The following is a 17,326-nucleotide window of genomic DNA, read 5'->3' as shown; positions in this document are numbered from 1 at the left end:
CTGTTGTGTAATATTACGGCTCCCCGGTGATAATTTACGTGCTGGGGTATTTTTTTATCTTTTGAAAAGTTGGGATATTTTTTTTATATATGGCAAAAGTTGGCATTTTTTTTATTCTCCCTTTATCTTATCTTCTTTAATCCTAGACATTAAAGTCATTAAAGTAAAATTTAATTTTGATACTGATACTATTGTTATTTTTTGATTATTCGTCAGTGCTTTAAATACAGAGGCAGGAAGTCAGCACGAACAACTCTAAAGTTTAAAATGTGTATGACAACAAAAAATCTAAATTTTGATTCCAGTTTCTATGTTTCATTATAACAAAGCTATTCTTGTCATCATTAACAAAGTCGAAAATGAAATACGGCGATATTATCCAATGAAATTGCTTCAATTCTTACATCTTGTCTCTCGTAAAACCAAGGCAACATTCGCCACCCACTGACGATGGCGCTGCCCTCAGGAATGCAATTAGTACGTGCTCTAGACGACTCCAATTATAGCCCGCTCTTGCCAATCGATGGTGAGAAGACGTCCGGATCTACTAGGAGTGTGCAACGCACGATTTTGCTTCCGCTAGAGTGTCAAGAGACACTGGACACAGATATGGACATTGACGTTGACGTATTTCGTCCAAGTGCTATGCTCGATCCTCAATTATCTGATGCCTTTGGCGAGTCGAATGAACTTTTGCTTGGCACGCCTTATCAGTCGGGTACGTCGAGGATACTTATACTATTGAAACAAATTTAACATTCGATGATAGAATTGGTTGACGCAGAAGAAGATATAGAACAAATGTTACTTTATGGGTCAGAAGAAGCTTTAGCGGTACAAAATCATCATCAACACCAAACAGCACCTGGTCAAGGCTGCCAATGTCGGATTTTTGCTATCAAGGCGAGTCATGTACAAGCACATCAGGAGGGAGTTGTTGTGGAGTCGATGGCTGCGAAAAATCAAAAAAGAGTGCTGCGTCATACATTTGGGTCAGGAAAACGCTTACCCGGTTTCGGATTTGAAAATAAAGTAGTCTTAGACCAGACACAGCGACAAGATGTTGCGATGGACGATGGACACTTGACGCTGATGATTGATTCTGGTTTACAGAGTCAGGAATTACAATTGGAGGGGTTCGACAGGCAGTCTACACGAAAGATAATGGAGCCTGTTTTAGTACCACAAGAAGAGGAAGGAACGTTTTCTTCTGAGTACATTTCGCGCTCTTTGATCAAAAATCAGGGTTTTGATAGCCCATTGGCCAGTCATCCACTGTCTGCTGTTTCCAGTCCTTTAAGTGCAACAAGCTTTGTGTCACTGGAGAGTATGATGGCTACACCATTGTCAACGACATCACGGGGTTCAGCACAATTAGAAATACCGTTAATTATGCGTTCATTATCACCGGCAGATGAGCTTGAAAAGATGGCAATAAATAATTCGAAGACGTCGATGACAAAGCTGAATATGTTGAAAGGGAATTTTCAAGTATCTCAAGGACACGAATGTGTGCCACTTGTTAAACCGACGGCAATGCTACCACCGCCGTATTTACGTGGAGCTTTGGATTCTCCTGAAAAACGACGTGCTCATTCCAAAACCTTCAATTCATTTGCACAGTCATTGTCATTTTCCTTTTCAAACAAAACTTCGACAAACAGGTGAAGAGAGAAAAGTTTCTTAACCTTTTTTCGTAGGTTTTTAGGACAAGTCGAAAGTGAACTAACTATATTATTTACCCTTTGAGTTTTAGCCAACTCAGAAGTTGAAAAACGTGTATTATTAGTGATTTCTGGAGTCGCATATAGTTTCTAAAGTTGCGCTCATGGACTCTTCGGGTTGTGTAGTAGGCTTCGGAGCCATTTTTCTCCGTCCACTTCGGTACTTGCTCGATGTTGAGACGAATATCCAAATTATTCCTATAGAAGAATCAGCAACAGAATTACCACTTGAATCTGTTTATGTACATCTGAGAGTAGCAATTCAACCGCCTGTTTTGGAGCGTGACCAACTACTTGAAGACTTCCAGTCATCTCACTTGACATGCAGTGACTTATCAGACGATATTCAAGCGGAAGCCCAAAGTAATAGTCCTTTAAAGTATACACAAGACTGCAAAGTGAGATGTCTTGATGAGGCAGAAGAGAAAACCTTAAATTCTTTGCGAGGGACGTATATCTGGCTACTTATCCGGATGCAACCTTCAAGTGAACAGAATACCTTTGGTATACTTGCTGCAAGAGAGAAAGCTTTGCATGTGCAATATCAGATTTTGGCTTCAAGTGAAAGCTTTTGTTTTCCACTTGATCACTCAAATGTACGCAATTTCTTTATCATTCAATCTAAATATTGTTACTTAATGTTATTGTTTACTAGATTATCAAACTTTTAGTTACTGATGAACTTATCGACAATGTGGACACCAAAATGTTGCAATTTACTTTTTTAAACATTTCATCGTCAAGGTCAAAAGCTTTAGAAAGTGATTTAAAATCTATATCGACTTCAACCGCTGACTCAATTGCATTAGCTGCTAGTGAAGCAGCTGCAGCAGAGGAAGTTCAACGACGACAAAGAGTTGAAGTTGAACTTGCAGAGGCAAAGTCCATAGCTCAATTTAAAGATCGCGAGTGTTTGGAGGCTCAGCTTCAATCGAAACGAGATGTTCAAAGGGCATTGGATCTTGAACATGCGCGACACGAACAGGAATGCGCAAGGACGTTATTAGAGCAGAAATTAGCGGAACGAGAACATCAGAATGAAGAGCTTAAGCAAGCTCGAAAACAGTTGGAAGATCAGCTACTTGCTACCACAATTGACAGCACGAAACGCTTTCAAGTGTCTGTTGCTTCCAATGACCAAGCACTTGAGGTTCCTTAATTTTGATGCTTTTTGTTAGATGGAAATTTTAACATATTGATGTTACTAAAATGAGTTTGTTTTGTTTAGATGCTTAAGCAACGTGCAATTAGCGATGCAAACGAACGTGAAGATCTGATGCGACGATTACGCGTTCTTGAGGAAGAAAAGCTGGCGTTGCAAGTTAAAAGTCGTGCTTGCTTCATTCAATAGCGCTATCACATAAATATGTCGAAGCAAGTAATATTCTCTAAAATTATAAAAAAAGGTATCCATTGAAATTTGGTCATACTTGAGTCTAAGTGATGAAGGTGCCAAGTGCGCGACGTTTTGTAACAGCACTGTGCGTATTGTTGCTAGCTGGAAAAGGTGCCCAGCAGCTTCGTTTATTGGTGGCATCAGTGCTAGCCAGGTTTCGTGCTCTCTCTGCAACTAAGGCATCGACTTCGTCATCAATAAGACTATTTAGTGTTTTTCTAAACGATCTGAGAAACCGCAGCATTGGAAAAGTGCTACTTGCAGGAGATTACTGTATTGTGCAAGCCAAAGATAGTTACAAGACTTACAAGTAAGTTCTACGACATGACTGTGAAATAATCTTCACTTGACCTAAAAGATATTGTAATCTCTGCAACACTTTTACTAATCTACTGCACCATCATGACTCACGTAGGGTGCTGATGCCACCAAGAACAAACAATTCAATTCTTCTTGACGCTCTGATACGATCTGGAGTCGACTTTGGCTCCATGGCGCCATCTACATCCAGCAAATTAGCGCCCTTGGCTATAGCTATCATGCCCTTCCTGTACTTAGGATTAACGTACAAGATGCTTCGCAAGATGTATCATACCGATGCTGGAGCAGTTGGTAAAGATGGCACCAAAAACGTACAAAATGAACGAGAAACTCAGCGAATCTCGTTCGACGATGTGGCAGGCATTGATGGCGCAAGAAAAGAGTTGGAGGAGGTCGTGGAATTCTTACGACATCCAGCCAAGTACCAAGCAATTGGTGCCAAAGTTCCAAAAGGTGTACTACTTTGTGGACCTTCAGGAACTGGCAAGACGCTACTTGCTAGAGCAGTCGCGTCAGAAGCAGGAGTTGCGTTTCTCTTTTGTTCAGCTTCTGACTTTGTCGAGATGCTTGTTGGTAGAGGTGCAGCTCGAGTACGGGATCTTTTCACGCAAGCTTCACAGTATCCGCAATGTATCATTTTCATCGACGAGATTGATGCGCTAGCTAAAGCGCGTGGTGGGATTAATTCAAATGATGAACGAGAGCAAACGCTTAACCAATTGTTGACAGAGATGGATGGGTTCGAAGGAAATGCTAGCGGAGTTATAGTGATTGCAGCGACAAATCGACCAGGAGTGCTCGATCCAGCACTTTGCCGCCCTGGGCGCTTTGATCGCCACGTGTATGTGGGTTTCCCTGACGTCAAAGGACGTGAGGATATATTGAAGGTACATTGTCGCCATGTGCGGCTTGATAGCGATGTAGACCTGTCTGTTGTGGCTCAAAAATGTGGCCAAATTGGACAATGCTCAGGGGCTCAGCTTGCAAGTCTAGTTAATGAAGCTGCGTTGCTCGCCGTACGTCACGGCCATACAAATGTCAAATTTGAGCATTTTGAGCAAGCAATGAATCGCGCTTATGAGTCTCAGACACGTCGATTGGCAGATTCGTCGATCAAGATGAAGATGGAGAATGACTTGTGAGCTTTTTGACACTTGAAAGTCCTAGTATTGTACCTATCTAAGTCAAAATCGAGATTTCTCTAACAATAAAATTTCCCTGGACTCAAGGAAATATACTTATTAAAATTTTTTGCATGTGATACGTAAATTATGATTAAATTATCATGTAAAATACTTTTTGTATTAGTAGTATTTTTTATTCCTTTATTCATAAAATGTTTACATATAATATATATTAAATAATTAACAATATTAAAAAATATGATCCGCAATTGAGCTTGCGATGACATTAAGAAATTAAATACTAAATAAACGGACAAGACGCTATTGTGAACGTTTGATCACGTCGAGGGCAACCAAATTTCTCCTGATTGAATTCGCAGCACGCTACCTGACAATAATCGACTCAATGGTGACAACAAAAACAGAATCGTGTGTGATAAAGTGACTGTGTGATCGGTGACTTCAGCGTCGTCAACTTCAAGAGGCGGTGGCAGCAACACGCAGTTTACTTGCACACTGCGTGGTTGAAATTTGGCAGCCAACATTTTGACAAGCGGCTCAACTGTGGCATCGTCTACGCCTGAAACAACATTTACGATAGTCCCAGTACTCGTTGTTGACCATGTGTCATCACTGATAGTTCGATCTGGGAAGCAATACGATGACATTGAAGCACATATAGCTTCGATGAGAGTTCTACAACATCACAACATAAATAGTAAGCCATCATTTTATAGCATATTCTGATCTGCCAGTCATATCGTACATGCTGGAGAATATGCACTTTGGGTCATCGTTTGTGCTATGATCATCCTTTTCACTTGACAGCGCTTCTATTACTTCAGAACCCGCATAATTGATCAAAAAATCGACGCGTTGATACTTGACAGCAATGGAATTGCACCACTCGTCAATACTTTTTTGTGTCTGAAATGAAACTAGCACGGGTAACATCACACCACGCATATTTTCTTCGTCTTCAGGTGGATCCGGAAACCGACCATTATGCTTTATGTTAAACTCGTTCAAGGCTGACACAGTGCTGAGTGCATGCATTCATTAGCAGCCTACAATAAGTTCAGCTACCGTTTAAAAGAACTTACCAAAAGGCAAGTAAAACATTCGCACCCAAAAGCCAGAGTTGTGTCGCGATAAAAGCGATATTATTGTTGTCTCCTCCAGTCACAACGACCTATATATTAACACAATAGCATATCAGTATAATATCTCACCAAATTTCCTTCCGTCTCCTTAGCACTCACCAATTTGTTAAAAAATATTGTTTGCCACTGTGGTGGAATCGTTGCATCGAGATATAATGTACTACAAGTCGAGCTTTTTCCATCAACCGTTGCTACTGTATTTGATAGTGTAGTATTTGTGCGTGGTACTGTCAACCCTGCAGCAAAATATAAGGCTGAATCTTTTGTATCGACTGGAGATTCCAAAAGTTTCGCGCGCTTTTGATTACTTTCTGCATCTTCGCGCATTTCACGCCCATTTACAAAGTCACCAAAAGAACGTTTTTGAACCGCATTATGTTCTGCTAAAGTACCTTCAGAATCAAAAGTTGAATGTGTAGTAGCAGTGAGAGCTAGCTGACTATACAAGCCATTATTGATCTCGGTACGTGCATTGCATCGGCCTTCGCGCAGGTTTTGTAAAAAAAGTTGTACCGCTACATCTCCTTCTGCCTCACGTTTGTGTTTAAGTAAACGCATAAATTCTGGATGTTTGCTCACTAAATGATTCTCAATACGCCCACGACGACAATTGAGACGATTCCATACTTTAGTCATCTCGCGCTTGGACGTTGGATCATCACATAACATACAAACAATCACATCTTTTTGCCTTGTTGTATCTGTAGCATTAGACTCTAAAGTCTCACTAGATAATCGATCGAGATCGCGAGCTTCGTCAGCTGTTTCTGTCTCAAAGAGTGCACGTTCAACGATCGGAAGAGAGTGCAACCATCGCTTTTGAAAGGTAAAGACACGCTTGCGATGACCAGTTCCATTTGATGATTTTAACGTCTCATTTTGACTCGACATGGCTGTGGGTGACGACGAAACATCTTCAGCTTTTGTTGTCACAGGCGAAGATAACTCACGCATTGGGGGGAGACTTACTTTCTATCTGCGGTTGGAGTGGTACGTCGTACCAAATAAATTACTTGAGAACTGAGTAAGAAATTACTTCACAAATTTGAGGTCTGCAAGAGTGATGGTGTTGAAAGTTGCTGTGTCAAAAGCAATATTTTATCATGAAAATTATAATATACAGGATATAGTTTTAAAGGTAGGTAAAAACAGATTCACACGCTATTTTGATAAATTAATAGATCTTACTTTGAGATGTTATGTAATTCTATAGGTGTCGCATAGACTTCAAAGTACTTCTCCTCTCCCCCCTTAGCGTCTCGCAATTTCCACGCCCTCGTTGTCTGTAGCTGCGTGGGTGTGTTCCTACAACTTAAGGCTCCGTTTACTTCTTTGTGTATAATGGATGTATTAAGCTCGCTGTGCTTAACGGCGTCGACGTCTTCAGTAATTGACTACAAGTCAGACGAACAGCAAGAGTCAGCGCCGAATTTAACATCACTATCCAAATCTACGACAAACCCAACAGTTCCGATACTTCCAACAGTCTCAACTATCTCAACAGAGCGTAAAAATACTGCTACCGCGTCATCACGCGCTGCTAGCATTCCGTCGCCCCCAATGTTTCTTGAAAAAAACGAAGACATCATACCCCGGTCAAAATTGGATAAGAAACGTAAGAATTCGATACCATTGCCCATATCAACGCGCTCTACGGGTAAGAGAAAGAGAGTCGAGACGGAAGATGACCTGAAAGTACCCTCCACGCCCACTAAACGTAAAGCCAGTAACGATTATCTCCGTAAGGGTCAATGGACCAGCACCGAGGAGCGACTTGCTCGCCTCTTAATTGAGGCATTTGAAGAAGGGTATTTACCTATTTACACGGGCATTCGGCTACGTGGTTACTTAGCTGTGCAGTTGCAATGCGATCCCATGCGCGTGTCAAAAAAACTCTGTGCAGGTATGATTGACGGCAAGGCAATGCCCAAAAATTATGGCCAAAAGAAGTTTAAACTTCGCAAAAGAATTTTATGGGACTCAGATGAGGCAGCATGTCGAATTTCCGAACTCGAGAGTCTAACTATGGCGATGTGGACTGAAGCACGAATGAGGAAACCCTCGTATCTTACGCTCTCGACTACTCACAATATGAACAAAAAGAAAGGATCTGATCACGAGAGTGACTCCGTCTTGTCACCCTCTGAATGTGACAAAAGTTCCTCCTTGACGTCGTCGAAAAAACAGGAAATGTTTCCTATTATATATTTAAATCTGTCCAAATTGAAGCATTATTCAAACAAAATCGACGATAGCGACAGTAATCCTGCGTCTTCATTTACAGAATCTGATTCGGACGGTGAGCCAGTGAGACTTGATGGCGAATCACTACAAGCTGCATACGATCTACTTACCTTGTGCAGTCCACGGATACCTGCCTTGAATGGAAAAACCAAGTTGAAGAAGATAGAAGGTGATTTTGTCGCTCCAATTGAAGCGCTCGTCAAGAAAGAGTCTCTTCAAAATGACATCAGCAAGAAGTGCATTGAAGAAAAGTCTATGGATGGCAAGTCAAACATAAACATCTTAATCAAGGATGGGTCTACTATGTGTATATCAACCAGAGACCAAGTCGTTGAGACCAAAGCTGATAGGGAAGATACAAAGCAGAATGAGATCGAGCACTTGACAGCAGCCTCCATCGTTTAGTCGCTGTTTCTTTCTCCGATACTTTTCTGGGCAACGCTTGTGGACAATGTCATTAAAACGAGCCAATGAGCATGTGTCTTCCATAGACACTGCCGATTCTTTTTGTTTCATAGCGAGCGACATTGTTAACGTATTGTGCATATTAAAGTCGCCATTCTGGCATTCAAGAGATTTAATCTAATCAAAACAATATTATTGTATTTGTCTTACATGTATATTACATTGCTGTTTCCAACTTATAATATCACCATATTCATATTTTTCTTTCCTTCTTTATAGATTTCTTTTTAGTAATGGCTATAGCAGACGTCAAGCTTTCTTCTCTACGTCAACGCAAGGGCAAGTCCTTGTCAGCTGTAAATACTCGTAACGTAGCAAATGAAATCATAAGCAAATCTCCACGAAGCCTTCATCGCTCAAGTCCAAGTCCGAGCTGGACTTACAATACATTTCGTGCTACACACGGCAACGAGATCGAGGGACTATTGTTGTTTCCAGAACAACCACGTCAAATCTTCGTGCTGCTTCTGGTTGTATTAGCATTTTCATACTATTCATTCACTCACGAATCACAGGACACCATCCAGAACGTTCGTAACGCACTCTTCGCCGCCATTTGGATCTTTTTAGTTTACTGCTTTCTCCAGACAAGAGATGGTCTTATGATGCGACCCCATCCAGGTTTGTGGCGAGTAGTGCATGGATGTTCAGTCGTATATTTGCTGCTGTTAGCAGCTATGCTTGTGCAGAATCGAGAAAGTGCAATTAAAGGCATGCAGTATGTATTTCCTGATGTTGGAAGTCGACCCAAGATGACGATTTCTGCACAATTGCAGTGCAAAATTAATGCGGAGGTTTGTTTCTTAATGCTAATACAGAGAAGAAAAGCTGACAATGTACTTAAAATTATAGTCATTAACACGTGGAATGACAAGCATTTGGTTCTGTGCACATGTAACGGGCTGGTGGGGGAAAATGTGCATGTTTCGCGATTGGCGATTTTGTTGGATGATCAGCATTGCCTTTGAATTCCTCGAGCTTGCACTTCAGTTCGTTATACCAGATTTTCAAGAGTGTTGGTACGCTATTAGCTTGTAAAAGATAGCTGAAGTTGAAATTGTTCAATCGAATTCACGTTTTTGTAGGTGGGATTCGCTTATGTTGGACTTATTGGGTGCCAATATGCTCGGCATGTGTCTTGGTCGTATAACGCTATGGTTACTTGAGTCAAAAGAGTACGATTGGTCGGGACGTCGAGGGAAGAAAATGGGCTACTTTCGCTTAGCTTTGAACCAGTTTACACCCTTGAGGTGGGAACAATATCATTGGGAGGTATTTTCGAGTTTTAGTCGATTCGCAGAAATAGTTTTCGCGTTTGCCATGTGTCTGTTGATGGAGATGAATGCGTTCTTTTTGCTCACAACATTGAGTATTCCAAAGGAGAGCAACTTCAATTCCTATCGCTTGTTACTCGTATTTTTGCTTGGAATTCCTGCAGCTGCTGAGGTAAGATATCTCGTTTGATCTGCTTGTTTTTCGATCAGTTTGTGGTGAGATGACAGTATCTATTGTAGTATTACGAATTTATTACAAACCCGGAATGCTGGCGTCTTGGACAGAACGCATGGATGATATTATCGATTGCAACATTTGAGGTTCTGGTGTGGGTGAAATTTTCAGCTAACGGCGTCCTATTTACAAAGGCACCACCGTCTTTGGTTCTGTATCCGATTCTGGCCTTTATGGTCATGTTTTCAATCTGGATGCTGCTGTTCTTTTGTCAGAAGCAGCGCCAACCAACTTCACGACGGTCTTTTACTTTGATTTCACGTTGGGATTATCTTGACGTACTATTTTGGGCCTCGTTTGTCCCGCTGACCTTCTTGGCGTCTCAATGGGCTTATTGACGATCACATCACTTTCAAACACACTTATAAACAACACTTGTAATTGTTCGAGTACTCAAATCCTAGATGAATTTTTCAAGATAAATTCAAATCAATTGCTCACCAACGCATTTTTTTATGCTGCTCTCGTCTAAATCTTGTTGTTCTATCATCAAACACATCTCAAACTCTTCTAGAGCCTAAGTCTTGATGGAAAATGGTTGTACGCTTCATCAGAGATGCGTAGCATGTGTTGAAAGTCAATCTGATCGATTTTTCCTTTGCCTGATCGGTCAGTGTGCTGGAAGCAGCGGTCGAGATCGTTCCGAAATGAATGCAAGAACTTACCAGTTTCCTGAAAAGGCACCAGTGTGGCTATATCTTGAATGTTTAACAAACCATCTTTATCTCGATCAATTGAATCAAATACTCGATTTGCACAGTAAAGAAAAACTTTCGAGTGTTGAGTTTGAAGATGAGACCAATGGAGCAAAGCAGCGCAAAATTCGTGACGTGATAGTTTTCCATCGCCGTCGAGATCCAAATTTCGCAAAAACCCTTTTGCTTCGCCTCTTGTGAGGTGGTAACCACCAGCAGCCACGTACGCTGCAAACTCGTCCAGACCGACTTTTTCGCTGCCATTTTGCGACACTTCAGAGAAAAGCACGAGCACGTCCTGCTTCATTGCGAGAGGCAGCATTCGCGTCACTTCAATCAAAACGGCCCGTTGCAAACTATTCAGTGATCGGTAAAGTTGCAATCGCTGCACAAGTGTTCCGTTAAGAACTGGCCCAGAAAGACCTTTAGTGGCTTCTTTACCGGCAGCAGAAGCCGTCACTAATCCAGCACTTGTAGCTAACCATGGGTGTTGAAGTGCCTCCTCTGGTGTGACTCGTTTCGAAACATCTCGTTCTAAGAGATGGCGTACCAAATTTTTCGCTTCGTTTGAAATGTCAGTCCATGGTGCACTCTCAAGATCGATATCATCGTATTGAATACGCTCATCAAGCAGCGGTCCAGGTTCAAATGGAAAGCGTCCACTTAATAGACGATATAAAATGACTCCGCAACTCCAAAGATCAGATGGGAACGCGTATTTACGCTTAAGAACCTCTGGTGCTGTATACATCGGTGTACCATGAACATCCTGAAGAAATTCACCTTTATTTAAAAACGCTGCACCACCGAAATCTGTGAGTTTTAACGGACTATCAACTTTTCCATCTGCAAACAAAAAGTTTTCAAGTTTAATATCTCGGTGAAGAATACGCAGCAAATGGCACTGCCAAACTACGTGGAGAATGTCTCTCATGTATATTTTTGCCTGATCTTCGTGACACTGAAGATTCTCAATATCTGATATTCGTGCTAATGCATCACCACCAACACACCGCTCCATGACCAAGTAGACATTGATATCATCTTCATAAGCTCCAAAAAAGTGCACAACATTTAAAGTTCCACCCAAAAGCATCATCATACGTTTTTCCTGTTTCAATGCCGCATAGTCCTTGCGACTTATGACACGAGATTTCGATACAACTTTGACTGCCAAATCAAGCTGCAATTCGCACCCTCGGGTCTCCTGCTGCGTTGGCACCGCACAAAAGACTTGACCAAAAGCCCCTTCACCTAATTTATCTCCAAGTTTATACTTCGAGTCAAACGTTCTAGGTAAGGAAAACTCCAATTCTTCTGGTTTAGTAAACAAGCTCGCTGCTTCAAGCACAAATTGCTGTATTTTAGGAAAAGTGGCCAATGTGTCCATATATTGTCTCCAGCTTTTACGAATGCTACCATAATGAAGCTCTAGTGACTTTCTTGGCGCTAAATTCTGATCCGAATGATACGTGTATGTAGATACACTAGGTGTTACAGTTGAATGTGATGGTTGATGCGAAAAGTGTGGATTTTGTGCGGCCGAAAAGTAGCGATATCGGACGCCCGACGTGTCGCCTGCGATAGATGCGAAGCGATACGAAGATGATATGCTTCTCATGTTCTTGACTAGAATACAGATACTAGATGTGAATATATAGAAGCTTGTAGGTTATACAATTACTGGACAATGTGAGACGCGCTGAAGTCTAACGTTGTTATGTTTACGAAGTGGTCAAGATAGTTTCAAAATAGTAGTATCGCAAAGGGCAAACGACTAAAGTAATATGGTTTATTTGCCAAAGAGAATAAACGATTAGACAACGTAAGATATCGGTTATTAAATTTGGCTAACTTTGTTTTTTATAAATAATAGTGTGGCACCGAGCATTGTATGATGATATTAAGAGTATCAACTCTGTACATTATCAACGGAAATAGTAATACGACAAAAAATATTGTTCATTAAGATAACATACTGCTTTAGATAGCGTAATTGAACCATGATATGAAGAGTCATACTCAGCAAAATAACGAAGAATAACAAAAGGTAAAATTTTGTAGTCAGCAAGTCCTTACAGGATGGTTACAAATACTACCAGCTGGAAAATGTAGCCAATAATATTGCGGCCGTAATTGTATAGGGCCTTCTTAGCTTCTCCGCTAGTAATATTGGTACAATACACATTCTTCGTCTTCGATGCAGTAGATGTTCAACTTGAGATTCAACATGGAACGCTTGTGCAGTACCTTGTAGTGTTTGATCTGAAATAAAAAAAACGCCAACCTTTGAAGTCTTCAAATTTTCAAATTTTCAATTATATTCTCCAACGACCTTTCAGACAAGTCACCAAACTGACTTTCTACAATAGCTCAAGTCGCTGAACTGACTTTCTATGCATACTTTTGAGTATTCGACCACAATCGATTTATCATAGAAGAAGAGCTACTGCAAATCGACAACAAATTCGCTACACGTTCAATTTATGAGTCTTAAGAGACCGCAAAATCCTACAAAGAATTATCAATATCACAATACTTCCTCATCTCCTTCGTCTGTCTCCATCTCAAGTACCAAAATAAAGAGTCGTCGCAGTCGTCGCTTGGCACATGGGTCCGCTGTTTTGTCGTCTATGTATAAGTCATCGCTACCATTGGCATCGACTCCACGCACAGTCGAGTTTATGTGGGGCGGCATTACATCGCCAGGTTTTACACTCAAATGGAAACGTACTGGGATTATACTTGTCAGCTCTGTAACGCGGGAGACACAGATGGCCACAAGGCTAAAGATTGGAAGCAAACTCCGACTTGTAGGCGGCTTCCCAGTCAACAGCCTTACACTGGAAGACGTCAAGAAAGTCATGCTCATGGCTCCAAAACCAGTGAGTCTTGTTTTCGTGAATTCAAGAGATGTTTATATTGGAAATCCAGTTAGCTCCAATAAAAATGAACAAGTGATTACGCGGACAAACATCCGGGCTCGATTGTCAGCATCCAGAAAGCTTTCCAGTGCCAATGAGCAATGCGACACGAATAACAGTACGAACACTTATCATGAGAGTAATGGTGCAAAGAATGAAAGTAGCGGCTCAACCATCTCAGCTTCAACGACATATGACATGCAGTCCGACAGCAATGCATCCAGGAAGTGCAAAGTCTCCAAGCTTCAAATGGCCTTCGATCGGATCAATCAATTAGTAAATCGTCCAGTTCGGCGAGCTAGTCTACATCTTGCTGGTGGTAACAGCATCATCGTGTAGAAGACATTTATCAAATCAACCTGCATGTTTGCGCATGACGACATCGAAACTCTAGGTCTCTTACATATTGAATCGAGATAATATACAAATTTCATTGTAAAACTTGAGTATTAGGTGGAATAAAGTTGAAAAGTTTATTTTCGCTTGAAATGACGTCATTTCGGCCACATGTTGATACGTCATGTACCAACCTTTTCATTTTTTCTCATCAGCGTTGAAAAGCGACCATTCACGATGACTTCGAGGCGCTTCAGTAGATAGTTTTGTAGTCATAATATAATCACTCTATCTAGAATACTACGCATGTGTGGCTTCGATTCTAATCTCTGCGCAAGTGTCACGTCGATGACAGTGAGTTTAAGCTGTCAGAAGCTGCTTAGAACAGAGGAGTGTTGAAAGCTGATGGAGTATGATGCCCTTGGACTTAATTGTGACATTTATGTTGACGAACTAATTGTGCTTGCTATTCAATGTGTAATACACAACAAATGAAATGTCAAAATTATGCCTTTAATAAGTATTACTGCAAGCAGTAATACCCGACATAAACATATACTGTCAACTTTCAGTATGAAAATTCGAATACTACTGACAAAGTTGACTGACTATACAGCGAAGTAATCTACTGGATCTATACAGCGAAGTAATCTACTGGATCTCGAAAAAAAAATTGTTGACTACCGCAGTGTCCAGCTAAAGATTGTACAATGTAAAAGCTCGCAAGTTATTTAGAAATATAAATATGATGTCTACTGCAAGATCAAGTTGCGAAAGAAATAGGTAATCGGTCACAATAGTATTGTTAAACTATTTCAAGTCTTGCCAGGATCAAGCTGATATTTAAAACGTTATCTCTTTTAAAACCGTTTATCGACGACTGTTTCCGAGCCTTTCTTTACAAATAGACAGACTATTTGGTCGTTCTGCCGTTCGACTCTTCAATATATGTGACAATATGTTCGACAACATGGAGCAAAGAATGCGTGATAATTTATCTTAATATACGCATCTGATAGGGAACAACAGACAATTTCTTGAAGAAAGTAACAATCAGACTTTGAACCTCAAGCAACTTATGTATTGTCGACTTTGTGAGAATCTAAAAGTGATATATTGCAGCTCCGCAGTCGAAGATTATCGTTATCCTTATCCTTAGTCGAAGATTATCGTTATCCTTAGAAAGCATTTCTTACCAGCTACAAGGCAACAAGCCATCGTTCTATTCGAGGCTCGTTTTAAAACACTTAACGAGTGAGATCAACCAAGTTGTAATTTTTGATCACACTTCAAAAAGTTAAAATTTCAAGTTTTGCTAATTGTTCTTACAAACACGCCAATATAGCAAAAAACAGCTGCGGTCATATGAGTAAATCTACCTACAGTAGTGATCGTGTAGTATATTCACTCTATACTAAATAGAGCTCACAATAATTGTTCAATAACTTGATCTTACGACCTTTTTTAATACATACTATCAAATTCAAAAATACTCTCTCTTTAAGAACTGCACATGTTCATCGACTGAGTCTGTGATATGTGATAGTAGAAAAGCCATTGGGTAGCTCTGTCACAGAGAGCCGCGGGTTAATCTCCAACTTCAAGTTGGCAGAGAGAGAGATAACAAAATTGAGTACATGGTAAATAACACCAACGTCTTGAGATTTCGATATTTCGGTGTGTACAATTTCCACTTCTTTCCTTCTTGAAACATTAGGGTATGAAGTAATGTTCGGGATGAGAATCATGTACCTCTTAAAGTGCATGTAAAAGCTTCGCGAAGACCGGACGGGCTCAGCAGCACGCCAGATGCTTCATGACACTGTACCTTGTACAGGATACCGGTACATATACAGACACACGTGCGATCCGAATGTTCCCAAAGTCGCAAGATGCAAAGGGTACATAACCAATGTTGCATATCATCAATCTCTTTTAAAAGTTAATATAAGCTTTAGTACTCGTACCCAAAAGCGATATTACCAAGACAGAAGAAAACAAAAATCTCGTAGCCACCGGCTCTGACTCGTGTTCTGCCTTTCTGTGCTCGTCGTGCTTATCCCAAAGCACGACTTACCAATTTGCTATCATTCTCAATTTCTCCACCCAAGTCGTCATCTCAAAGTCTTCGATTGTATTTGATCGCTTTTTTTTCATTCATGAGTCTCAAGAGATCCCAAAATTCCATCGAAGAATGCAGTACCTCTACATCTTTATCAACACGTAACTCACGTACTCGAAGTAAAAGTCATCGTAATCGTCGAGTATATCAAGGTCCAACGTCTTCAATTTCATCCTCATCAACGTCATGGTGTGAAATTTCACTTCCATTAGCTTCAGCTCCACGTACAGTTGAAATTATGTGGAGTGGACTCACTGCACCAGGTTTTACGTTAAAACGAAAACGTACGGGAAATATTCTCGTTAGTACCGTTACACAAGAGACACAAGTAGCTACAAGTCTAAAGATTGGAAGTGAACTTCGACTTGTAGGTGGATTTCCAGTTAATAGTCTCACGTTACAAGATGTGAAGAAAGTGATGCTTTTAGCACCCAAACCTGTGAGTCTTGTGTTTATAAACTCAGAAGATGTGGTGATTGAAAATGTCAGTATGACGAATGAGATTGGACAAGTTTCGAGTATGCAAAGTCGACCATCTACTTCTATCTCTTCTGCATCGACTTCATGGTTCAGTTTACGACGTAGTATGAGTCTCAATACGAACTATCGGCATCAAGATCATACAGAAGAGAGTGAGATTGAAATTTCAACGATATCAGCACCAGTTTTCTATTACAAGCGATCGGAAAACAATGAATCAAAGAAACGTAAAGTTTCCAAGCTTCAGATTGCGCTGGATCGATTTAATCGATTGTTGAATCGTCCAGTACGACAAGCAAGTCTGCATTCTTGTGCAGGGAAAAGTATTGTCGTGTAATTCGACAAGTTTTCGTTATTTTCAAGCTTTAAAGCGAGCGCTTACCCTTATTTCAAACACAGGGATACAACACACAACAACAAGCGAGCTCAGTAGTTGTGCGTACACTTCTTACACCGTGCAATATATGCTCGTACAGTTTTTAATCAGAATCAGCTTTCACTTAAAAGAAATATAGAGCTGATTTTTTTTTCGCAATCTGACGAATGGTGTGTACGCCAGAAATGACATAAACTGTGTGAAGATTCGGTGTCATTGGCTGTAAGTTTTCATTTAATATAAACTATAGCAAATGTAAGATTAAAGCTCGGATACGTGATATCTAACTTGATAATTAGTCTGCCAGGCTTCTTTATTATTTCTCACAGGACTCGAAACCTGCCAATAAATTTTATAAGAAGTACCAGCGTTGTAATTTATAAGTTATCTTACTCGTATAGAAAAAGACCTTGTAGTCAATTGACTCACGATCAATGGACGAAAAGA

The 17,326-nt window shown here is 40.6% G+C and overlaps 7 protein-coding genes across 7 annotated transcripts; 5 read left to right on the top strand and 2 right to left on the bottom strand.

Annotated features, from left to right (window-relative positions):
• Positions 1-450: 450 nt before the first annotated feature.
• PHALS_09023 (cell division protease ftsh) lies at positions 451-4,583 on the top strand (the record flags this gene model as incomplete). The annotated part of the gene is made up of 9 exons (XM_024724478.1): positions 451-718; positions 770-1,588; positions 1,812-2,320; positions 2,380-2,874; positions 2,953-3,015; positions 3,076-3,130; positions 3,202-3,430; positions 3,536-3,732; positions 3,802-4,583. 9 exons carry the CDS (start codon positions 451-453, stop codon positions 4,581-4,583), a joined length of 3,417 nt encoding a protein of 1,138 aa, XP_024575350.1.
• Positions 4,584-4,903: 320 nt separating this feature from the next.
• PHALS_09022 (NAD(P)-binding domain) lies at positions 4,904-6,682 on the bottom strand (the record flags this gene model as incomplete). The annotated part of the gene is made up of 5 exons (XM_024724477.1): positions 4,904-5,261; positions 5,332-5,607; positions 5,669-5,757; positions 5,828-6,045; positions 6,121-6,682. The coding sequence occupies 5 exons, from the start codon at positions 6,680-6,682 to the stop codon at positions 4,904-4,906; spliced, it is 1,503 nt and encodes a 500-aa protein (XP_024575349.1).
• Positions 6,683-7,069: 387 nt separating this feature from the next.
• PHALS_09021 (uncharacterized protein) lies at positions 7,070-8,377 on the top strand (the record flags this gene model as incomplete). Its single annotated transcript, XM_024724476.1, has 1 exon — positions 7,070-8,377. One exon carries the CDS (start codon positions 7,070-7,072, stop codon positions 8,375-8,377), a length of 1,308 nt encoding a protein of 435 aa, XP_024575348.1.
• Positions 8,378-8,670: 293 nt separating this feature from the next.
• On the top strand, positions 8,671-10,284 carry PHALS_09020 (phosphatidylserine synthase; the record flags this gene model as incomplete). Its single annotated transcript, XM_024724475.1, has 5 exons — positions 8,671-8,967; positions 9,025-9,231; positions 9,290-9,456; positions 9,523-9,883; positions 9,952-10,284. The coding sequence occupies 5 exons, from the start codon at positions 8,671-8,673 to the stop codon at positions 10,282-10,284; spliced, it is 1,365 nt and encodes a 454-aa protein (XP_024575347.1).
• Positions 10,285-10,456: 172 nt separating this feature from the next.
• Positions 10,457-12,262, bottom strand: PHALS_09019 (camk cdpk protein kinase; the record flags this gene model as incomplete). Its single annotated transcript, XM_024724474.1, has 1 exon — positions 10,457-12,262. The coding sequence occupies one exon, from the start codon at positions 12,260-12,262 to the stop codon at positions 10,457-10,459; it is 1,806 nt and encodes a 601-aa protein (XP_024575346.1).
• Positions 12,263-13,127: 865 nt separating this feature from the next.
• On the top strand, positions 13,128-13,904 carry PHALS_09018 (PDZ domain; the record flags this gene model as incomplete). The annotated part of the gene is made up of 1 exon (XM_024724473.1): positions 13,128-13,904. The coding sequence occupies one exon, from the start codon at positions 13,128-13,130 to the stop codon at positions 13,902-13,904; it is 777 nt and encodes a 258-aa protein (XP_024575345.1).
• Positions 13,905-16,060: 2,156 nt separating this feature from the next.
• PHALS_09017 (PDZ domain) lies at positions 16,061-16,840 on the top strand (the record flags this gene model as incomplete). Its single annotated transcript, XM_024724472.1, has 1 exon — positions 16,061-16,840. One exon carries the CDS (start codon positions 16,061-16,063, stop codon positions 16,838-16,840), a length of 780 nt encoding a protein of 259 aa, XP_024575344.1.
• Positions 16,841-17,326: the final 486 nt, after the last annotated feature.

This window comes from Plasmopara halstedii (assembly GCF_900000015.1).
Source record: "Plasmopara halstedii genome assembly, contig: Scaffold_323, whole genome shotgun sequence".
Classification (NCBI taxonomy): Eukaryota; Oomycota; class Peronosporomycetes; order Peronosporales; family Peronosporaceae; genus Plasmopara; species Plasmopara halstedii.
This window is presented reverse-complemented; position numbering and strand designations above follow the sequence as displayed.